General features: G+C 39.2%; 1 protein-coding gene across 1 annotated transcript in view; it reads right to left on the bottom strand.

Annotated features, from left to right (window-relative positions):
• ATR (ATR serine/threonine kinase) overlaps window positions 1–25,033 on the bottom strand; it is a 455,512-nt gene that overhangs the window by 156,688 nt on the left and 273,791 nt on the right. Inside the window, exons 35-36 of the mRNA XM_053711664.1 lie at window positions 15,633–15,792; window positions 4,124–4,303 (exon numbers count right to left, since the gene is read on the bottom strand). Coding sequence (XP_053567639.1) covers window positions 4,124–4,303; window positions 15,633–15,792 — 340 coding nt within the window. The remainder of the gene's footprint in view (window positions 1–4,123; window positions 4,304–15,632; window positions 15,793–25,033) is intronic.

The following is a 25,033-nucleotide window of genomic DNA, read 5'->3' as shown; positions in this document are numbered from 1 at the left end:
TTCAAACCCTGGTATCTGGTACTAGGAAACTCGTTTCCAGATTTACTTTCCACCCGTGGGAACGAAGAAAGACAACAATATCTCGGTATGAGATTTTGCTAGCTGAAAAGATGGCGTTTGAACCAATAATGTCGTCCAGGTAAGACGCCACCGCTATCTCCCAGAGATCTGACGACCGCCAAAAGGGCCCCTAGAACCTTTGTAAAGATTTGAGAAGCCGTAGCAAGGTCAAAGGGAAGGGCAACAAACTGAAATGATTGTCAGAAAGGCCAACCACAGGAATTTGGATATGTTCCCTATGAATGGGGACTTTGAGATACGCGTACTTCAGATCTATGGTCGTCATGAACTGACCCTCCTGTTCCAAGGGTAGAATGGACAGACTAGTCTCCATCTGAAGGACGGAACCTTGAGGAATTTGTTGAGGCATTTTTAATCTAAAATAGGACGGAAAGTTCCATCTCTTTTGGGAACTACAAAGAGATTAGAGCAGAATCCTTGACCCCGTTCCTCTAATGGAACTGGAACAATCACTCCCAGGGAAAATAGGTCCTATACACAGTTTAAAAAAGGCCTTTCTCTTTACCTGGTTCGTTGACAGGACAGGATAAATCCGCCCCTGGGGAGGCAAGACTTGAATCCTATTTTGAAATCCTGGGATACTATTTCCACTTCCCAAGGATCTGGGACATTTCAGAACCAAACCTGCCGACACAAGGAAAGTTTGCCCCCCACCTGATTCACGGCTGGATTGGGGGCAACCCCTTCATGCTGACTTAGATTCAGCTGAAGGTTTCTTCGCTTGTTTCCACTTATTCCAAGTCTGACTGGATCTCCATGAGGTTCTAGATTGCTTGGGCTTGGAAGAGGAAGAATAAGACATCCATTGAAGTTACAAAAGGAAAGAAAATTAGAATTCAGTCGACCCTTAGGTCGACTCTATTTGTCCTGAGGGAGGAAAGAACCTTTTCCACCAATAAATTCAGAAATAATCTCTGCCAGACCAGGACCCAATAAAGTCTTACCTTTAAAAGGTAAAGACAGAAGCTTGGATTTGAAAGTTACAGCTGCAGACCAAGACTTTACCAAGAGAGCTCTGTGAGCTAGAACTGCAAGGCTGGAGGATCTTGGCTCCCAATTTAACCACTTGCATGCTGGCATCACAGATAAAAGGTATTAGCCAGCCTCCTCTATAGTAGTTTCTTCAGAAATTAAGTCGGACAAGGCAGCACACCAATAAGATGCTGCCCCTGCAACCGTAGCAATACTCGCCACAGATTGCCATTGTAGCCTCTGATGAATCTAAATCTTTTTTAAGTAAGCCTCTAGCTTTTTATTCATAGGATCCTTAAAAGAAGCACTATCCTCAATAGGTATAGTGGTTCTCTTGGCCATAGTAGAGATAGCTTCCATTACGTTAGGCACAGTGTGCCACAAGCCGCGCACAGCTTCAGCCACCGAAAACATTTTCTTAAAAACAGGGGATAGGGCAAAAAGGAAATCCTGGCTTTTTGCATTCCTGAGAAATAATTTCCGTCATCCGGTCTGGAACTTGAAAAATCTCAACAGATGAAGGAATAACATCAAACACTATTAAAGGGACACTGAACCCAAAATGTTTCTTTTGTGATTCAGATAGTGCATGCAATTTTAAGCAACTTTCTAATTTACTCCTATTATCAAATTTTCTTCATTCTCTTGGTATGTTTATTTGAAAAGCAAGAATGTAAGTTTAGATGCCGGCCCATTTTTGGACAACTTGAGTTGTCCTTGCTGATTGGACAGCACCAACAAGTGCTGTCCATTGTTCTGAACCAAAAAATTGCTGACTCCTTAGCTGAGATGACTTCTTTTTCAAATAAAGATAGCAAGAGAACAAAGAAAATTGATAATAGAAGTAAATTAGAAAGTTGCTTAAAATGACATGCTCTATCTGAATCATGAAAGAAAAAAATTGGGTTCAGTGTCCCTTTAAGTTTACTAGACTTCTTTGGGTTCTCAGCAACAGTAGAGTTGGAGTCATCCAAAGTAGCAAGGACCTCCTTCAACAGTAACCAAAGGTGCTCCAGCTTAAATCTAAAATTAACTTCCTTTGGATCTACTGTTCTAGGACTTGTATCTCCATCTACAGACTTAGAGTCCGAAATTTCTCCATCAGATCCGCCGAGGAATGATCTTCTTCAGAAAACTGAGAAAGAGCGACTAACGCAGACTTAGAGAGTCAGAATTCTTAGTATAAGAAATATTCCTAGATTTTATCTTCCTCTTCCCAGATAAAGGGAATGCTGACAATGCTGCAGAAAACTGCAGAAGTTATTTGGGCAGCAAAATCACCTGGCAACTAAATACTCCCATGAACCTGTTGAGAGAAATGGCAGGGCACTGCCTGTGCCGTAGATAAAGCTTGGGACGTTTAAGGAGAAAGTTGAAGCATGGTACGGACAACATTGTCCTGAGAGATACCTGGCTCAGAAAGGGAATTCTTGTCCCTTGATAACAAAGTCTTATTTAAGTATGTGGTACAAAATTGCGCAGGAGGAACAATAGGAACCTCCAAACAAAAAAGACATGTATCACTATTGGTAGACAACAGTGACCGGCATCAGTTTCAGAGTCCATAAAAAAAAAAATCTAATGCCCTTTAGGATAATTAGACCGAGTCTAATCCCAATAAAGATATAGATTAAAATAAAATAACACACAATTATTTGTGCAAAGTAATTTATTTCTGCCCTGCACCTCTATAATCTCAAATACTGAGGAAAACTCACCCTCCGGAGATCAGGAGACTAACCCACCAGAAAAGAAACCGGAACTCTTGGCCGTTGCAGAAAAACAGAGATGATCGATATTGTCTACTCAGAACAGCAGTCTTCACAAAGACGATCGTTATCGCCACAGACAACAGGAGACCTCTTTCAAACAGCCATCACTAAGCTAGGCTGTTTAAGTATCCCTTACGCTCCACTCTCCTAACCAATTGTATAAAGTCTGAAGAAGAATAACGGAGGTCACGTGATGCATTTGAACTTAACTGCGCCACAAGAGGGAAAAAAACCGGCACAAATAAATGTCACTCCTCCGGTCTGAAATATGACTGCAACTTAACATCAAACACTCTGTTTCTTTAGTTAAGCCAGTTATCCATCATAAAGGAAACCGGAATACGTGCTACTCCTCCCCAACGTTCCCTATGCCAGTCTCTCAAAAGCCTCCAAAAGGGTATCCTATTAACCCCCTATGCCCACAGTGCCTTATCTAAATAATAAAGTTGCAAGCCACTGCCCATGATAAATCCCTGCAGAAAGGGATAAAATGTCAAGTCCCACCAGGGAGCCTTGACCCTTGAACCCACAGAGATTCTATATATGTGTCCTGTCACAGCGGCATTAACCCCTGAAAGTGCTGACCTTCCAACCTAGAAGGCAAAATCACTTACCTGTGTTCAGGAGCAACTTCTAGGTGTGACAGATTACCAATATCTATCAGGGACCTGTAGAGAAAGAAAAAACAGAATAACCAACCCTGGTTTTCTATAATGGGGTAGCATTAATGTTAGAAGTTAAGCAAAGACCACCTCGCCGTCTTCTAACTGCTAAAAGCCACCATAACTCTTACTAAAGAGATTGACATGGACACAGCAAAGCCCCAATCCTTGCTTGCAGGGAAAAATACCCAATTAAGATTAATATCTTCAGACACCATCTTCGCACAGCCTCCCGTGATAGAGGCAAAGAGAATGACTGGGGATTATGGGTAAGGGAAGTGACACTTAACGGCTATGCTGGGGTGCTCTTTGCCTCCTCCTGCTGGCCAGGAGTTAAATATCCCCACTAGTAATTGGAATGAAATTGTGGACTCTCCATTCCATAGGAAAGAAATAATAAAATCCACATTGTTTAAGAAAGTTTAATATATTAATTCCTTTGAATCAGCATTTAAAGGACGGATGAAATGTTGATCTATAAGGAGCAGAACAAAAGTGTTGCTGTTTGGGGAATTAAAAACAATATATTTACAACCAAATTTATCATCCTAACAACTTGATATGTTTAAACACTTGACCTAAACCTTGAGTTAAACTGATGAAAAACAAAAGATGTGATGCCAAACATAAACTCACTTTATATTTTTTCATCACTGCATTGCTCTCAAAGTTGGCAGTTTCCTCCATGAAACGTCCAATTAGCAGCATTGCTCTGCCGTGAATATACTGACTTTTGTTGTCTGATGGAGCACTGCTGTCTGGGGGAAACAATTCAGCCCCCTTCTGAAGAACAATGAGGGCCTGGTGCACATCACCCTAGAATTGAAAAGCACAGACATAGTTAATCAGTTGCCCTTTTTAAAATGTATAACATACACAAATCATTTAAAGAATAATAATTTTGGTTTAAAATGATATGTACTCTTGCAGAAGGATGGCTGCATAAAGACCTGGGCTGTTGCTCATCACTGCTATGAATAGACAGTACTTTTTAGGTCTGGATGCATACACTTGTAGAAAATGAAATCATAAATTCATATTAAAACATTTTTCTTCTTCAATAGAAATTAAAATTGTTAATACTGCAGGCTAGCTTGACACTTGGTAACTTAAAGCTTTAGTTTACTTTCTATAGGTTTTAATTAGTTTATAATTTAGCAATATAACCAGTTATGAGAACTAATTCATATTTGTTAAGTCTATGTTTTATTACAATGTGTATACAGGCAGCTACATCACTGCTTGTTGATGGATGGAGCATAATTTGTAGTTTTCCCAAAACTGTGGGTACATTGAAGAGTATTCAGATTGAGAGACACATAATTGATTTTTTTTGTAAGCAAATTTTAAACTGGAAACAGAAGTGAAGCAATTTGTAAACTGTGTCCCGCTTCGGCTGGAATGAAATCTTGCTGAGACACTTGCCTACAGAGTGTATGTCATCTGATGATGAAGTAACTTGTGTGTGACTGCCGTGATCTACCCTACCATCAAAGATACAAATCCTTCAGCTGCAAGAGTTAAAACAGACCTTTACTTTACAAAGGGACCGAAAGAAAAAATAGCAATGTTTTGGTCTTAAAGGGACACTGAACCCAAATTTTTTCTTTTGTGATTCAGATAGAGCATGACATTTTAAGAAACTTTCTAATGTACTCCTATTATCAAATTTTCTTTATTCTCTTGGTATCTTTATTTGAAATGCAAGAATGTAAGTTTAGATGTCGGGCCATTTTTGGTGAACAACCTGGGTTGTCCTTGCTGATTGGTGGATAAATTCATCCACCAATAAAAAAGTGCTGTCCAGAGTACTGAACCAAGAAAAAAAAGCTTAGATGCCTTCTTTTTCAAAAAAAAGATAGCAAGAGAACGAAGAAAATTTGATAATAGGAGTAAATTAGAAAGTTGCTTAAAATTGCATGCTCTATCTGAATCACGAAAGAAAAAAAATTGGGTTCAGTGTCCCTTTAACTCTTACCCTTAACCCCTTAACGACCAAGGACGTACGCCACACGTCCTCAAAAAAAATGCAGTTAATGACCGAGGACGTGTGACGTACGTCCTTGGTCTGGAAAGCAGCTGGAAGCGATCCTGCTCGCTTCCAGCTGCTTTCCGGTTATTGCAGTGATGCCTCGATATGGAGGCATCCTGCAATAACCCCCCTTGGCCATCCGATGCAGAAAGAGCCACTCTGTGACCCTCTCTGCACCGGACATCGATGGCCGGTATCGTTGGTGGGTGGGAGCTTACGTGGGAGGCGGGTGGGCGGCCATCGATGCTGTGTATGGAGTGGAGGGGGGCGGGACCCACGGGGGCGCGCACGTGCACGGGGGTTGGTGGGCGGGCGCGTGCACGGGGCGGGAGCGGGTGGGAACCGCTACACTACAGAAAATCAAAGTTAAAAGTAAATAAAACATAAGACATTTTAAATATTTAAAATATAATCTAAGGGATCAGGAAGGGGTTGTGGGTTGGTCTTGGTGGGGGGGGGAAGCTACACTACAGAAAAGGGCTATTTTTTTTTTAAAAAAGGCACATTTTTTGCAAAACTGGGTACTGGCAGACAGCTGCCAGTACCCAAGATGGCGCCCATTAAGGCAGAGGGCAAGGGTTAGAGAGCTGTTAGGTGGGGGATCAGTGAGGTTGGGGTCTAAGGGGGGATCATACACATCAGCATATGTAAATATGCTTTTTTTTTTTTTTTTTTTTAAAAAGGGCCAATTACCTTTTATTTTAGTACTGGCAGAGTTTCTGCCAGTACTTAAGATGGCGGGGACAATTGTGGGGTGGGGGAGGGAAGAGAGCTGTTTGGGAGGGATCAGGGGGTCTGATGTTTCAGGTGGGAGGCTGAGCTCTACACTAAAGATAAAATTAACCCTGCAAGCTCCCTACAAGCTACATAATTAACCCCTTCACTGCTATCCATAATACACGTGTGATGCGCAGCGGCATTTAGAGGCCTTCTAATTACCAAAAAGCAATGCCAAAGCCATATATGTCTGCTATTTCTGAACAAAGGGGATCCCAGAGAAGCATTTACAACCATTTGTGCCATAATTGCACAAGCTGTTTGTAAATAATTTCAGTGAGAAACCTAAAATTGAGAAAAATTTAACTTTTTTTTTAATTTGATCGCATTTGGCGGTGAAATGGTGGCATAAAATATACCAAAATTGGCCTAGATCAATACTTGGGGTTGTCTACTACACTACACTAAAGCTAAAACTATCCCAAAAAGCTCCCTACATGCTCCCTAATTAACCCCTTCACTGCTGGGCATAATACACGTGTGGTGCGCAGTGGCATTTAGCGGCCTTCTAATTACCAAAAAGCAACGCCAAAGTCATATATGTCTGCTATTTCTGAACAAAGGGGATCCCAGAGAAGAATTTACAACCATTTATGCCATAATTGCACAAGCTGTTGGTAAATAATTTAAGTTAGAAACCAAAAGTTTGTGAAAAAATTTGTGAAAAGTGAACGATTTTTTGTATTTGATCGCATTTGGCGGTGAAATGGTGGCATGAAATATACCAAAATGGGCCTAGATCAATACTTTGGGTTGTCTACTAAAAATAAATATATACATGTCAAGGGATATTCAGGGATTCCTGAAAGATATCAGAGTTCTAATGTAACTAGCGCTAATTTTGAAAAGAAATGGTTTGGAAATAACAAAGTGCTACTTGTATTTATGGCCCTATAGTTTACAAAAAAAGCAAAGAACATGTAAACATTGGGTATTTCTAAAATCAGGACAAAATTTAGAAACTATTTAGCATGGGTGTTTTTTTGTGGTTGTAGATGTGTAACAGATTTTGGGGGTCAAAGTTAGAAAAAGTGTGTTTTTTTCCATTTTTTCCTCATATTTTATAAAATGTTTTATAGTAAATTATAAGATATGATGAAAATAATGGTATCTTTAGAAAGTCCATTTAAGGGCGAGAAAAACGGTATATAATATGTGTGGGTACAGTAAATGAATAAGAGGAAAATTACAGCTAAACACAAACACCTCAAAAATCTAAAAATAGCCTTGGTCCCAAACGGACAGAAAATGGAAAAGTGCTGTGGTCATTAAGGGGTTAATCATGCTAGGTAAGAGCTGAACCCAAAACATTGCTATTGGACCCTATGTAAAATAAAGGTCTATTTTATCTGTGGAGGATCTGTAAATGTGCACTAAGGCTTGGTAAGCCTCCTCCAGGGACTGCAACATCACAGTGCTGTCTCTACATTCTTTCCGTTGTTATCTGTCTACCCACAAGTGTATGCTACACTAACTAATTGAAGCTAAGTATTGTTGAATGTATAATCATGCTTTCTTTTAGTATACATGTATAATAAAACTTTATATTATTTCACAGCATTCCCATCTAATAGGTATATTTGGTACTCTTCCTGGCGCAAGCAGCAGTTATGAACTGTGTATGTCATCAAAATGCTTTAATAGAGGCCGATTTTTCTGACTGGAATATTCAACTCTAGCTACAGGATTGGGAAATACCAAATGGACTGCATAAAGAACAGGGATGTTTACAATAAGTTACGTTTTGTTGCCTGGAACGCTTCATTCAGTATTTTCATTACATGCAAATCTTGCACAGCTATTTCTGGTACCTGTAATTACATTCTGTGCTAAAGAGATTATAACATGGGAAACCTAATTGAATTAGCCACCTTTTCAAAGATTTTATTTAGAAAACTAAATAAATAAAATTATCTGAGATGAGACAAATCTAACTTTTCAATACTGTACTACTAACTGAATTCATAAACCTCACATAATTAACCCCATAAATTCACAATATTAAGCATGTACCATTCCAAACCAGTGGCTGCAAATGCCATGTCACCTACTTGGCCCAATCAGGCAATATGGGCAAATGGAAGAGATGTGTTCAGATCCAGGTTCAAAGAAAGTATGTTCCAAACAGGAGGAAAGTGAGTAGAAAACAGGGCTGTGTTGTTTTTGTAGAACAGACATGGAAGAGGATGGCGTTGTACACAAAAGTTGGTAGCCAGTCTGCCATACACACCACCCCTAACAGGTGGCGCATTATACGAAAGCCCACAGGGATTAACATTGTTCTTCACACATTCATAATAAATATTTGGCTAGTATTTTTATGGATGCATTTCTTAACTGCTCAGAGATGGAAGCAGCACAGTGATAAAGGTTAAATCGCCCTTTTCACCCTCTAACTGTAATTTATTGTAAAGGTAAAAATTTGCATTTTGATATTTTGCAGACTGGTAAACAAGACATAGTATGTGTTTAAAATGTAACATATTTTGGCTTCACCATACTTCCATCATAGCGGATTAATAATGTTATTAAAGGGACAGTCTAGCCAAAATTAAACTTTCATGAGTCAGATAGGACATGCAATTTTAAACAACTTTCCAATTTACTTATATCATCAAATTTGCTTTGTTCTTTTGGTATTCTTTGCTTGAAAGCTAAACCTAGGTAGGCTCAACGCTAATTTCTAAGGCCGCCTCTTAACTCACTGCATTTTTACAGTTGACAGCGCTAGTTCATGTATTCCATAGATAACATTGTGCTCACACTCTTGGAGCTATTTATGAGTCAGCACTGATAGGCTAAAATGAAAGTCTGTCAAAATAACTGAAATAAAGGGGTAGTCTGCAGAGGCTTAGATGCAAGGTAATCACAGAGGTAAAAAACATAATTTATGTAAGAACTTACCTGATAAATTAATTTCTTTCATATTGGCAAGAGTCCATGAGCTAGTGACATATGGGATATACAGTCCTACCAGGAGGGGCAAAGTTTCCCAAACCTCAAAATGCCTATAAATACACCCCTCATCACACCCACAATTCAGTTTAACGAATAGCCAAGCAGTGGGGTGATAAAGAAAGGAGTAGAAAGCATCAACAAAGGAAATTTGGAAATAATTGTGCTTTATACAAAAAATCATAACCACCATAAAAAGGGTGGGCCTCATGGACTCTTGCCAATATGAAAGAAATGAATTTATCAGGTAAGTTCTTACATAAATTATGTTTTCTTTCATGTAATTGGCAAGAGTCCATGAGCTAGTGACATATGGGATATCAATACCCAAGATGTAGAGTCTTCCACTCAAGAGTCACTAGAGAGGGAGGGAATAAAAATAAAAACAGCCATATTTCGCTGAAAAAATTAATCCACAACCCAAAAAAATAAGTTTATTTTCATTTTTGAAAGAAAAAAACTTAAATCAAAAAGCAGAAGAATCAAACTAAAACAGCTGCCTGAAGAACTTTTCTACCAAAAACTGCTTCCGAAGAAGCAAATACATCAAAACGGTAGAATTTAGTAAATGTATGCAAAGAGGAACAAGTCGCCGCTTTGCAAATCTGATCAACTGAAGCTTCATTCTTAAAAGCACACAAAGTGGATATTGATCTAGTAGAATGAGCTGTAATTCTCTGAGGCGGGGCCTGACCCGACTCCAAATAAGCTTGATGAATCAAAAGTTTCAACCAAGAAGCCAAGGAAATAGCAGAAGCCTTCTGACCTTTCCTAGGACCAGAAAATAAAACAAATAGACTGGAAGTCTTCCTGAAATCTTTAGTAGCTTCCACATAATATTTCAAAGCTCTTACCACATCCAAAGAATGTAAGGATCTCTCCAAAGAATTCTTAGGATTAGGACACAAGGAAGGGACAACAATTTCTCTATTAATATTGTTAGAATTCACAACCTTATGTAAAAATTGAAAAGAATTCCGCAAAACTGCCTTATCCTGATGAAAAATCAGAAAAGGAGACTCACAAGAAAGAGCAGATAGCTCAGAAACTCTTCTAGCAGAAGAGATAGCCAAAAGGAACAACACTTTCCAGGAAAGTAGTTTAATGTCCAAAGAATGCATAAGCTCAAATGGAGGAGCCTGTAAAGCCTTCAGAACCAAATTAAGACTCCAAGGAGGAGAAATTGATTTAATGACAGGCTTAATACGAACTAAAGCCTGTACATAACAGTGAATATCAGGAAGTATAGCAATCTTTCTGTGAAATAAAACAGAAAGAGCGGAGATTTGTCCTTTCAAGGAACTTGCAGACAAACCCTTATCCAAACCATCCTGAAGGAACTGTAAAATTCTAGGAACTCTAAAAGAATGCCAGGAGAATTTATGAGAAGAACACCATGAAATGTAAGTCTTCCAAACTCTATAATAAATCTTTCTAGAGACAAATTTATGAGCTTGTAACATAGTATTAATCACTGAGTCTGAGAAACCTCTATGACTTAGAACTAAGCATTCAATTTCCATACCTTCAAATTTAATGATTTGAGATCCTGATGGAAAAACGGACCTTGAGATAGTAGGTCCGGCCGTAACGGAAGTGGCCAAGGCGGGCAACTGGACATGCGAACCAGATCCGCATACCAAAACCTGTGTGTCCATGCTGGAGTCACCAGCAACACAAAAGACTGTTCCATGATGATTTTGGAGATCACTCTTGGAAGGAGAACTAGAGGCGGGAAGATGTAAGCAGGTTGATAACCCCAAGGAAGTGTCAGCGCATCCACTGCTTCCACCTGAACATCCCTGGACCTGGACAGGTATCTGGGAAGTTTCTTGTTTAGATGAGAGGCCATGAGATCTATCTCTGAAAGCCCCCACATCTGAACAATCTGAGAAAACACATCTGGATGGAGAGACCACTCCCCTGGATGTAAAGTCTGGCGGCTGAGATAATCCGCCTCCCAATTGTCTACGCCTGGGATATGCACCGCAGAGATTCGACAGGAGCTGCATTCCGCCCAGGCAGTATCCGAGATACTTCTTTCATAGCTTGAGGACTGTGAGTCCCACCCTGATGATTGACATAAGCCACAGTTGTGATATTGTCAGTCTGAAAACAAATGAACGGTTCTCTCTTTAGCAGAGGCCAGAACTGAAGAGCCCTGAGAATTGCACGGAGTTCTAAAATATTTATTGGTAATCTCGCCTTTCGAGATTTCCAAACCCCTTGTGCTGTCAGAGATCCCCAAACAGCTCCCCAACCTGAAAGACTCGCATCTGTTGTGATCACAGTCCAGGTTGGGCGAACAAAAGAAGCCCCTTGAACCAAACGATGGTGATCTATCCACCATGTCAGAGAGTGTCGTACAATGGGATTCAAGGCTATTAATTGTGATATCTTTGTATAATCCCTGCACCATTGATTCAGCATGCAAAGCTGTAGAGGTCTCATGTGAAAACGAGCAAAGGGGATTGCGTCCGATGCTGCAGTCATGAGACCTAAAACTTCCATGCACATAGCCACTGAAGGGAATGACTGAGACTGAAGGAGCCGGCATGCTGCGACCAATTTTAAACGTCTCTTGTCTGTTAGAGACAGAGTCATGGACACTGAATCTATCTGGAAACCTAAAAAGGTGACCCTTGTCTGAGGAATCAAGAAACTTTTTGGTAAATTGATCCTCCAACCATGTTTCCGAAGAAACAACACTAGTTGATTCGTGTGAGATTCTGCAGTATGAAAAGACTGAGCTAGTACCAAGATATCGTCCAAATAAGGAAACACCGCAATACCCTGTTCTCTGATTACAGATAGTAGGGCACCCAGAACCTTTGAAAAGATTCTTGGAGCTGTTGCTAGGCCAAATGGAAGAGCAACAAATTGGTAATGCTTGTCTAGAAAAGAGAATCTCAGAAACTGAAAGTGTTCTGGATGAATCGGAATATGAAGGTTTGCATCCTACAAGTCTATTGTGGACATATAATGTCCTGCTGAACAAAAGGCAGAATAGTCCTTAAAGTCACCATCTTGAAAGTTGGTACTCTTACATAACGATTAAAAATTTTTAGATCCAGAACTGGTCTGAATAAATTTTCTTTCTTCGGTACAATGAATAGGTTTGAATAAAACCCCAAACCTTGTTCCTGAGGAGGAACTGGCATGATTACCCCTGAAGACTCCAGATCTGAAACACACTTCAGAAAAGCCTGAGCTTTTACTGGATTTACAGGGATGCGTGAGAGAAAAAATCTTCTCACAGGAGGTCTTACTTTGAATCCTATTCGATACCCTTGAGAGACAATGCTCTGAATCCAAAGATTTTGGACAGATTTTATCCAAAAATCCTTGAAAAATCTTAATCTGCCACCTACCAGCTGAGCTGGCATGAGGGCCGCACCTTCATGCGGATTTAGGGGCTGACTTTGGTTTCCTAAATGGCTTGGATTTATTCCAATTTGAGGAAGGCTTCCAATTGGAAGCAGATTCCTTGGGGGAAGGATTGAGTTTTTGTTCTTTATTCTGAAGAAAGGAACGAAAATGGTTAGAAGCCTTAGATTTACCCTTAGGTTTTTTTTATCCTGAGGCAAAAAAACTCCTTTTCCACCAGTGATAGTTGAAATAATAGAATCCAACTGAGAACAAAATAAATTATTACCTTGGAAAGAAAGAGATAGTAATCTAGATTTAGATGTCATATCAGCATTCCAGGATTTAAGCCACAAAGCTCTTCTAGCTAAAACAGCTAAAGACATGGATCTAACATCAATTTTGATAATATCAAAAATGGCATCACAAATAAAATGATTAGCATGTTGCAGTAAGCGAACAACGCTAGATATGTCAGAATCCAATTCGTGTTGTGCTAAATTTTCCAACCAGAAAGTTGATGCAGCCGTAACATCAGCCAAAGAAATAGCAGGTCTGAGAAGATGACCTGAATATAAATAGGCCTTCCTTAGATAAGATTCAAGCTTCCTATCTAAAGGATCCTTAAAGGAAGTGCTATCTTCCATAGGAATAGTGGTACGTTTAGCAAGAGTAGAAATAGCCCCATCAACTTTGGGGATTTTCCCCCAAAACTCTATAGGTTTTTCTGGTAAAGGATACAATTTTTTAAACCTTGAAGAAGGAATAAAAGAAGTACCTGGCTTATTCCATTCCCTAGAAATCATATCAGAAATAGCCTCAAGAATGGAAAAACCCCTGGGGAAACCACAGGAGGTTTAAAAACAGCATTTAAACGTTTATTAGACTGAACGTCAATAGGACTGGTTACCTCAATATCCAAAGTAATTAACACTTCTTTTAATAAAGAACACATATACTCTATTTTAAATAAATAAGTAGATTTGTCGGTGTCAATGTCTGAGGAAGGATCTTCTGTTTCAGATAGATCCTCATCAGAAGAGGATGAATTATTATGTTGTTGGTCATTTGAAATTTCATCAGCTAAATGAGAAGTTTTTAAAAGACCTTTTACGTTTATTAGAAGGTGGAAATGCAGAAAGCCTTCATAATAGAATCAGAAACAAATTCTTTAAAATTTACAGGTATATCATGCACATTAGAAGTTGAAGGAACTGCAACTGGCAATGTACTATTACTGATGGAAACACTATCTGTATGTAAAAGTTTATCATGACAACTATTACAAATGACATTCGGTGGAATAATTTCTACAACTTTACAACAAATGCACTTAGCTTTGGTAGAACCGATGTCAGGCAGCAATGTTCCAGCAGAAACTTCTGAGGCAGGAACAGATTGGGACATCTTGCACAATGTAAGAGAAAAAAACAACATATAAAGCAAAATTATCTATTTCCTTATATGACAGTTTCAGGAATGGGAAAAAATGCAATAGCATAGGCCTCTGAAAGAAAAAAGCAAGAGGCAAACAAACAAGGGGTATTGAAATAATGAAAAAAAAGTATGACGCACAACGTAACGTAAAGTGTTTTTTGGCGCCAAAAATGACCGGAAATGACACACTTGTGTCACTAATGACGCCGCTGTGTGAAAGGTCTCGGTGTCACGTATGACGCCGGAAATGACGAAGTTGCGTCATAAACGTACTTTTTCGTGCCAAAATTTTTTCCGCGCAAAGAATGACACAATAAAGTTTAGCATTTGACGCACCCGCGGGCCTAATACCCGCAATTACAAGAAGTAGTCAATTGAAAAAAGACTAAACCCCAGGTAAGAAATAAATTTCTTAAAAATGTTTACATTCCCAAATATGAAACTGACAGTCTGCAGAAGGAAATACATGAACCTGACTCATGGCAAATATAAGTACAATACATATATTTAGAACTTTATATAAATGCATAAAGTGCCAAACCATAGCTGAGAGTGTCTTAAGTAATGAAAACATACTTACCAAAAAACACCCATCCACATATAGCAGATAGCCAAACCAGTACTAAAACAGTTATTAGTAGAGGTAATGGTAAATTGAGAGTATATTGTCGATCTGAAAAGGGAGGTAGGAGATGAATCTCTACGACCGATAACAGAGAACCTATGAAATAGACCCCCGTTAGGGAAATCATCGTATTCAAATAAGTGATACTCCCTTCACGTCCCTCTGACATTCGCTGTACTCTGAGAGGAATTGGGCTTCAACAATGCTGAGAAGCGCATATCAACGTAGAAATCTTAGCACAAACTTACTTCACCACCTCCATAGGAGGCAAAGTTTGTAAAACCGAATTGTGGGTGTGGTGAGGGGTGTATTTATAGGCATTTTGAGGTTTGGGAAACTTTGCCCCTCCTGGTAGGATTGTATATCCCATATGTCACTAGCTCATGGACTCTTGCCAATTACATGAAAGAAAGTGTATTAATAGAACAGTTAGTTATGCAAAACTGGGAATAAAGGTATTATGTATCTTTTTAAACTTCTGGAGTAGACTGTCCCTTTAAAGGGACATTAAACCCCAAAATTTTCTTTCATGATTCAGACAGAGAAAACAATTTTAAACAACATTCCAATTTACATCTATTATCTAATTTGCTTCTTTCTTTAGATATCCTTTGTTGAAGAAATAGCAATGCACATGGGTCAGCCAATCACACAAGGCATCTATGTGCAGCCACCAATCAGCAGCTACTGAGCCTATCTAGATATGTTTTTCAGGCAAGAATATCAAGAGAATTAAGCAAATTAGATAATAGAAGTAAATTAGAAAGTTGTTTAAAATTGTATTCTCTATCTGAATAATGAAAGAAAAATGTTGGGTTTGATGTCCCTTTAACTATACCTGGACAACTGCTGCAAAATAAAAGAATGGCACTACAATAAAAGTAAATAAAATATTAACCAGTTACAAAAACATAAACCAACTATTACCTCTTGATATTTAACATCGTACTTACCTTGGACCACAGCCATTTTGCACGTTCGATATTGAGTTCTGATAGTCTGGTTTCTCCAGCATTGAGAAGAGAATTGAATGCTGTCTGGTGATGTCCTGCTTTACGAGCAACTCTGGCACTCTGAAGCCAGCACTCACCCACCATATCAATGTTATCACGCCTGCATTACAGAACCAATTAGCAAAAATAAATAAGTGTTGATTCCTAACTCTTTGAGTACAATATTAAAGGGATACTGAACCAAATTTTTTTCTTCTATGATTCGAATAGAGCATGCAATTTTAAGCAACTTCCTAATTTACTCTTCTTATCATTTTTTCTTCATTCTCTTGGTATCTTTACTTGAAAACGCAGGGATGTAAGCATAGGAGCCATCCCATTATTGGTTCAGCACCATGGATAGCGCTTGCTGATTGGTGGCTACATTTAGTAATCAATCCGCAAGCACTACCCAGGTGCTGAACCAAAGATGGGCTGGATTGTAAGCTAACATTCCTGCTTTTTCAAAGAAAATTTATGCTTACCTGATAAATGTATTTCTTTTTTGACACGATGAGTCCACGGATCATCTTAATTACTAATAGGATATTCACCTCCTGGTCAGCAGGAGGCAGCAAAGAGCATCACAGCAGAGCTGTTAAATAGCTTCTCCCTTCCCTCCCACTCCAGTCATTCGACCGAAGTTAGGAAGAGAAAGAAAAAGCCAAGGGGAAGAGGTGTCTGAAGATTACAATAACCCATAACCTGTCTAAAAGAACAGGGCAGGCCGTGGACTCATTGTGTCAAAAAAGAAATACATTTATCAGGTAAGCATAAATTTTCTTTTCTTTTTTAAGACACGATGAGTCCACGGATCATCTTAATTACTAATGGGATTCAATACCCAAGCTAGAGTACATAGATGATACGGGAGGGACAAGACAGGGAACCTAAACGGAAGGCACCACTGCTTGAAGAACCTTTCTCCCAAAAGCGGCCTCAGCCGAGGCAAAAGTGTCAAATTTGTAGAACTTTGAAAAAGTGTGAAGAGAGGACCAAGTTGCAGCCATGCAAATCTGTTCCACAGAAGCTTCATTTTTGAACGCCCATGAGGAAGCAACAGCCCTCGTGGAATGAGCCGTAACTCTATCGAGAAGCTGCTGTCCAGCAGTCTCATATGCAAAATGTATGATACCATTCAGCCAAAAAGAAAGAGAAGTAGCCGTAGCTTTCTGTCCCTTGCGTTTTCCTGAGAAAACCACACACAAAGAAGAAGACTGACGAAAGTCCTTAGTCGCCTGCACGAAGAACTTTAAAGCACGGACCATGTCCAAATTTTGCAGAAGTCTTTCCTTCTGAGGAGGATTAGAACACAAGGAAGGAACAACAATCTCCTGATTAATGTTCTGATCAGAAACAACCTTACGAAGAAATCCTACTTTAGTACGTAATACTACCTTATCTGAATGGAAAATAAGATAAGGAGACTCATACTGAAATGCCGAGAGCTCTGACACTCTCCAAGCAGAAGAAATAGCAACAAGAAATAAAACTTTCAAAGATAACAACTTAATATCTAAGGAATGCATAGGCTCAAACTGAGCACTTTGAAGAACTTTGAGAACTAAGTTCAGACTCCATGGAGGAGTAACTGGTTTGAACACAGGCCTGATCCTGACTAAGGCCTGACAGAACGAATGTACATCTGGAACATCTGCCAGACGTTTGTGTAACAAAATAGATAAGGCCGAGATTTACCCCTTTAGTGAACTCGTCGATAAACCTTTCTCCAAACCCTCTTGGAGAGAGGACAAAATTCTAGAATCCTATCTCTAATCCATGAGTAGCCCATGGATACCCACCAATAGAGAGATTTACGCTAAAACTTATAGTAAATCCCTCTAGTAACAGGCTTACGAGCCTGAATCATGGTCTCTATGACCGAGTCAGAAAACCCCAGCTGAGATAAAATTAAGCGCTCAATCTCCAAGCAGTCAGCTTCAGAGAAACTAGATTTGGGTGAAGGAAGGGCCCCTGAATCAGAAGGTGCTTCTTCAACCAAAGTCTCCAAGGTGGTAGAGATGTCATCTCCACCACATCTGCATACCAAATCCTGCGAGGCCAGGCCGGTGCTATGAGGATCACCAAGGCCCTTTTCTGTTTGATTTGAGCAATTACTCAAGTCCGTATAATCTCCGTTCCATTGCCTCAGCATTTTCAACTGTAGAGCTCTGAAATGGAAGCGAGCAAACGGGATGATGTCCATTGTCGCTACCATCAGTCCGATTAACTCCATGCACTGAGCCACTGATGGTCAAGGAGTGGACTGAAGGGCTAGACAAGTATCGACAATCTTTAATTTCCTGACATCTGTTAGAAAAATCTTCATAGACGGGGAGTCTATTATGGTTTCTAAGAAAGTTACCCTTGTATTTGAAACTAAGGAACTCTTTTCTAAATTTACCTTCCCCTGTGAGATCGTAGAAATGACAATACCAAGTCCGTGCGGGATCTTGCTAGCTGAAAGGATGGCGCCTGAACTAGAATGTCGTCCAGATAAGGCGCTATTGCAATGCCGTTTGATCGAAACACTGCCAACAGAGATCCTAGAACTTTTGAGAAGATTCTGGGGGCTGTGGCAAGACCGAAAGGAAGAGCCACAAACTGGAAGTGTTTGTCCAGAAAGGCAAACCTTAAGAACTTGTGATGATCCCTGTGAATGGGAACATGTAGATATGCGTCCTTTAAATCCACTGTTGTCATAAATTGACTCTCTTGGATCAATGAGAGAATGGAACTAATTATTTCCATCTAGAAGGACGGTACCCTGAGAAATTTGTTTAGACTCTTGAGGTCTAAAAATGGCCTGAAGGTTCCCTCCTTTTTTGGGAACCACAAACAGATTGGAATAAAACCCCAGACCCTGCTCCAGAATTGGAACGGGAACAATCACTCCCAGGGCGGAAAGGTCTCCTACGCAGTGTAAGAACGCCTCTTTCTTTGTCTGGTCTGCAGATAATCTTGAAAGTAGAAATCTGCCTCAGGGAGGAAAAACTTTGAACTCCAGTTTGTATCCCTGAGACACTATTTCTATTGTCCAGGGATCCTGAACATCCCGAACCCAGGCCTCAACAAAAAAGGAAAGTCTGCCCCCTACTAGATCCAGTCCCGGATCGGGGGCATGCCCTTCATGCTGTTATGGAATCACGAACAGGCTTCTTGGATTGTTTTCCTTTATTCCAAGACTGGCTGGATCTCCTTAAATATACTGACGTCCTTTATCTTTATTTCTCCTATCCTGAGGGAGAAAATGTTCTCCCGTAAGGTAAGAAACCGGCTCCGCCAAAACAGGTCCCCAACAAGGACTCTCCTTAGTAAGGATCGCCAAAAGTTTGGACTTAGGTGACACAGTCGCAGATCAATATTTTAATCATAATGCTCTGTGGGCCACTATGGGAAAGCCTGAAATTTTAGTTATCAGCCTAATAACCTGAAGGGAAGCTCTGTAATAAAAGAAATAGCCAACTTACTGTTGGAATAGTCTCCGAGGGGAGTGTCTGTCCGGATAGAATCAGACAACACATCCCAAATGCTGCAACACTAACAATAGTAGCAATACCAACCTCAGGAGGAAATTGCAACCCCTGAGTGACCCCTCTAACCATAGTATCCTGAAAGGAACAACTATTCTCTCTGGGAATAGTAGCTATAACTATAGGGAATAGTTATGCCTTAGTAATAATCACTGTAGTCCTATCTGGTACAAGAAAAACTTCCGCCATGAAGGTAACGCTACAGAAATTGTCTTGGATTGACTATGACCGTAGTGTCAGAGTCGTCCAGGGTAGCTAAAACCTCCTTTAAGTAGTAAACAGAGGAACTCTAGCTAAATCTGATGAATACATCATCAGCATCAGAGGAAGGAATTACACTGACTGAATCTCTTGATCTCTTACCCTCAGGCAATACCAAAATATCCTCCCCTTTTTATGAGAGGAAAATTCAGAATAGATATAGTCAGAACAGAAAACCTACACACTGATTTTTTAACATTTCCTCTAACGCTCTCCCTGTAGCAAGGGAATTGGGAGGAAAGGCATGGCACTGTATTAATAAAAAGTTTTTGGGACCTTTAAAGAGAAAAACTGTTTAATTAACAATATTGGCGCAAAGGCCTAGAAATTTTGTGTTCTCTCAAAACCTGAGGGAAAGAAAATGACTGGCGGACTATATAATCAAAAGGACAACAGCTACCTGTAAGCTATGACAGACAAACAGAATTTTTTTTTTTAAAACGTATGCAGAAAAAATAACGTTACTGTCTCTTTAAATGATAAAAGGAAACTGCTTTATTTCTTGAGCAAACAGAAAACAGATGACTGATGTCTGACATAAGTAAAAACCATTTTTCTAAACCTTCATACAGAAAAATTAACGTTAGTGTTTCTTTAAATGTTAAAAAGAAACTGCGTTATTTCGTTTGCTAAGCAAAAACAGTTCTTTTGTGAGCAATCACAGACAACAAGCATTTTCCCCCACATCTTGCAGAGAAAAATCACGCTTTGAAAACCCTCGATTTCCTTAATAAATAGAAAACTGCTTTATTTCTTTTGGCAGCAAGAAACGGACCAGTTTTAATATCTGAAACATGCTTACAGTCTAAGAACCAAACAGATCTTAACACTCATCAAACAGCTTTAACACTACTAGCTGTTGCGACTGACACCTTGTCGCATTAAATTAAAGCGCTATGCCAACCGGAACCCATCTAGTAATTTCGGCAGAAGCTGCAGTCATAAATCCGTTGTATTAACAAAAAACCCCCGGAAGATTAGATTTACTCTTAACAGACGTAATATGCGCAGGACCTAATATTAGAGCCAACACTAGGCCCGCCCATCGTGGGCGTGTTGCTAACATGTTAGTCGACATCTTAAGGCCATGAAAACTCTGTTGTAAAACTGACAGAGTACACATTGAGCCTGACTCCTCGGCCCCCACTGCCTGCCAGTGCTGCCCTAAATGATCATATATAATGCACTAGGATAGCATATAGACCTTTTCCATAGGAAATAAAAGTGCCCAACTTTTTTCTGAGACCGTCTTTTCCCCCAGAAAAATTAAGTCAGCACTTACCTTATCATTCTGCCAGGCAGCAAGGCAGCTTCCAGGCTTGAGAGGTCCTCTCCCTCACAAGGACCTGAGAAGAATAAAGTTCTGAGTCAATGCTTTACCTCAGACTAACGGAAATAGGGCAGCAAGAAACATGGGAGGCGCAGTGAGAATTATGTCCCAAAAGTTCCCATTGCTCTAAAGCCACCAAAGCGCTACTGAAGAGACTGATATGGACTACGGCTACACCCCAGAACAAAGCAGCACAATCTTGTACTACTTTAAAAATAATAAACTCTTGATTGAAGAATCTTTTCTAACACCTAACTTTACCTCTTCCTATCACTAACATAGGCAAAGAGAATGACTGGGGTGGGAGGGAAGTGAGGAGCTATTTAAAAAGCTCTGCTGTGGTGCTCTTTGCCTCCTCCTGCTGACCAGGAGGTGAATATCCCATTAGTAATTAAAATGATCCGTGGACTCATCGTGTCTTAAAAAAGAAATAAAGATACCAAGAGAACGAATAAAAATTGATAATAGGAGTAAATTAGAAAATTGCATGCTTTATCTGAATCATGAAAGAAAAAATTGGGTTCAGTATCCCTTTAAAGGGACAGTCAAGTCCAAAAAAAAAAACTTTCATGTTTCAAATAGGGCATGTAATTTTAAACAACTTTCCAATTTACTTTTATCACCAATTTTGCTAAACTCTCTTGGTATTCTTAGTTGAAAGCTAAACCTAGGAGGTTCATATGCTAATTTCTTAGACCTTGAAGGCCGCCTCTAATCTAAATGCATTTTGATAGTTTTTCACCACGAGTGGGCATTAGTTCACGTGTTTCATATAGATAACATTGAGCTCATGCACGTGAATTTACCATGGAGACAGCTATGATTGGCTAAAATGCATGTCTGTCAAAAGAACTGAAATAAGGGGGAAGTCTGCTGAGGCTTAGATACAAGGTAATTACAGAGGTAAAATGTGTATAATTATAACTGTGTTGGTTATGCAAAACTGGGAAATTGGTAATTAAGGGATTATCTTTTAAAACAACAAAAATTCTGGTGTTGACTGTCCCTTTAAGTTCTGATCCATTGTGAATTTCATATTATATATAAAATAAAAAGTCTTTTTTTCTTCTTCAAAGATAGAAAACTATTTGAGCAAAAAGTCTACTGAAAGAATGAAAGACTGACTTTCTCTTTGAAAAGAGGACTTGTTCCTTCTATGCTGAATCGGCAATTTTCTTTTATTTAGAGTTAATTAATCCTTAAGGAAAGAGATCAATGGAAAACACAAAAAGAAAACACAATAACAAGCAAGGCCCAAAAGAAAAAATAATAATAATAATAATAATGGAGGAGATTTGCGTGCGTTTACTTAAGGTCAATGTCTATCAGCTACCCTGTGACACCACATGGATTCTAAGGAGTAATTTCAAAACCAGTTGCAGCACATATAGAAGAACATCCAGAAAGTAGAAGATAATGTAACATGCAGAAACCTTTTCTCATTTACAAGCAAAGTGATATTAAGTCTAAAACTTATATTAAATATACAGTGATGAGCCAATTGTTAAACAAATATTATGTGCAGTCCACGAACTAAACTGTAAGTCTGCTGGTATGGCATCTGTTTCTGCACACCAACATCACTTGTTGGACATATGTCTCTCACTCAGTCTTCTACCTGCTGCAAATTATTTATGCAGCTCCAACCAATAAAAGAAATATAAAGTATAAGAGTTAAAGGCCATTACATACTTTAATTTAGTGTATGTCATTTTATCACAAGCGAAACTGCAAAGCTATGTGTTTAACATAAGCAACTGAGCATCCTGAAATCCTCGTTGATGATAGTTGCAGGGTTACAAAACTAATAATAAATCTTCAACACTGATTGTCACCCAGTCACATTATCATGTAAGACACTTACCTAGAATCTGCACATTTATGTGCATACAAATAATATGTGAGACAAACCCCAAGTGACCCTCAGTTCTTCAATGGACAAAAAACATTTAAATATGTATATTATGCATATGGAAAAAAAACACTATTTAAACATTTTCTTTTATTTTGCCTTCAAAAATCTTAAAAGTTGCTTTCCGTTTAAAGCTAACAGGAAGTACAAATTTGTGTACAACTGGTTCTTAAAGGGAAATTAAACCCAAAACATCTCTTTCATGATTCAGATAGAAAATATAATTTTAAACAACATTCCAATTTACTTCTATTATCTAATTTGCTTCATTCTCTTGATATACTTTTCTGAAAAGCATATCTAGATAGGCTCAGTAGCTGCTGATTGGTGGCTGCACATAGATTCCTCGTGTGCTTGGCTCACCCATGTGCATTGCTATTTCTTTAACAAATTATATCTAAATAATGAAGCAAATTAGATAATAGAAGTAAATTGGAATGTTGTTTAAAATTGTATTCTTTATCTGAATCAAGAAAGAAATGTTTTGGGTTTAATGTCCCTTTAAATACTGATTACTCCCTGGTGGACAGTGAGATGAGAAGCCACACAAGCTTAACAAAAGTTATATACATACACATCAGATTGTTACATTTGTTAAAATGCTATCTCTTACGCCTAGATTTAGAGTTTTGTCGGTAAAGACCAGCGGTGCTAACGCTCCTTTTTTTCCCGCACCCTTAAGCCAACACTGGTATTACGAGTTTTCTGAATGGCTGCGTTAGCCTCAGAAAAGGGAGCATTGAGCATAATTTAGCTCCACTTCAACCCTCAATACCAGCGCTGCTTACGGTAGCGGTAAGCTGGAAAAACGTGCTTGTGCACGATATCCCCATAGGAAACAATGGGGCTGAGCTGGCTGAAAAAAAAACTAACACCTGCAAAAAAGCAGCGTTCAGCTGCTAACGCAGCCCCATTGTTTCCTATGGGGAAACACTCTCTAAGTCTACACCTAACGCCCTAACATGAACCCCGAGTCTAAACACCCCTAATCTTACACTTATTAACCCCTAATCTGCCGCCCCCGCTATCGCCGACACCTGCATAATGTTATTAACCCCTAATCTGCAGCTCCGGACACCGCCGCAACCTACATTATAGCTATGAACCCCTAATCTGCTGCCCCTAACATCGCCGACACCTATATTATATTTATTACCCCCTAATCTGCCCCCCCCCCCCAACGTCGCCGCCACCTACCTAACCCCTAATCTGCTGACCGGACCTCGCCGCCACTATAATAAATGTATTAACCCCTAAACCGCCGCACTCCCACCTCACAAACACTATAATAAATTGTATTAACCCCTAATCTGCCCTCCCTAACATCGCCGCCACCTACCTACAATTATTAACCCCTAATCTCCCGCCCCAACGTCGCCGCTACTATAATAAAGTTATTAACCCCTAAACCTAAGTCTAACCCTAACACCCCCCTAAGTTAAATATAATTTAAATTAAGCTAAATAAATTTACTACAATTAAATAAATTATTCCTATTTAAAACTAAATACCTATAAAATAAACCCTAATATAGCTACAATATAACTAATAGTTACATTGTAGCTATTTTAGGATTTATATTTATTTTACAGGCAACTTTGTATTTATTTTAACTAGGTACAATAGCTATTAAATAGTTAATAACTATTTAATAGCTACATAGTTAAAATAATTACAAAATTACCTGTAAAATAAATCCTAACCTAACTTACAAATACACCTAACACTACACTATCAATAAATTAATTAAATAAATGACCTACAATTAGCTAAACTAAAATACAATTAAATAAACTAATCTATAATACAAAAAAACCAAAAACACTAAATTACAGAAAATAAAAAAAAATTACAAGAAGTTTAAACTAATTACACCTAATCTAAGCTCCCTAATAAAATAAAAAAGCCCCCCAAAATAATAAAATGCCCTACCCTATTCTAAATTACAAAGTAATCAGCTCTTTTACCAGCTCTTAAAAGGGCTTTTTGAGGGGCATTGCCCCAAAGTAATCAGCTCTTTTACCTGTAAAAAAAAATACAACCCCCCAACATTAAAACCCACCACCCACATACCCCTACTCTAACAAACCCAAACCCCCCTTAAATAAACCTAACACTAACCCCCTGAAGATCTCCCTACCTTGAGTCGTCTTCACCCAGCCGAGCCGAATTCTTCATCCAAGCGGAGCAAGAAGAGGTCCTCCATCCGGTAGAAGTCTTCATCCAAGCGGGGCAAGAAGAGGTCCTCCATCCGGTAGAAGTCTTCATCCAAGCAGGGCAGAGGAGGTCTTCCATCCGATTGAAGAGTTCATCCAAGCGGCATCTT

Source organism: Bombina bombina, chromosome 4 (genome assembly GCF_027579735.1).
Source record: "Bombina bombina isolate aBomBom1 chromosome 4, aBomBom1.pri, whole genome shotgun sequence".
NCBI classification, from domain to species: Eukaryota; Metazoa; Chordata; class Amphibia; order Anura; family Bombinatoridae; genus Bombina; species Bombina bombina.
Note: the sequence above shows the minus strand (reverse complement) of the source record. Positions and strands in the feature narration are given on the sequence as shown.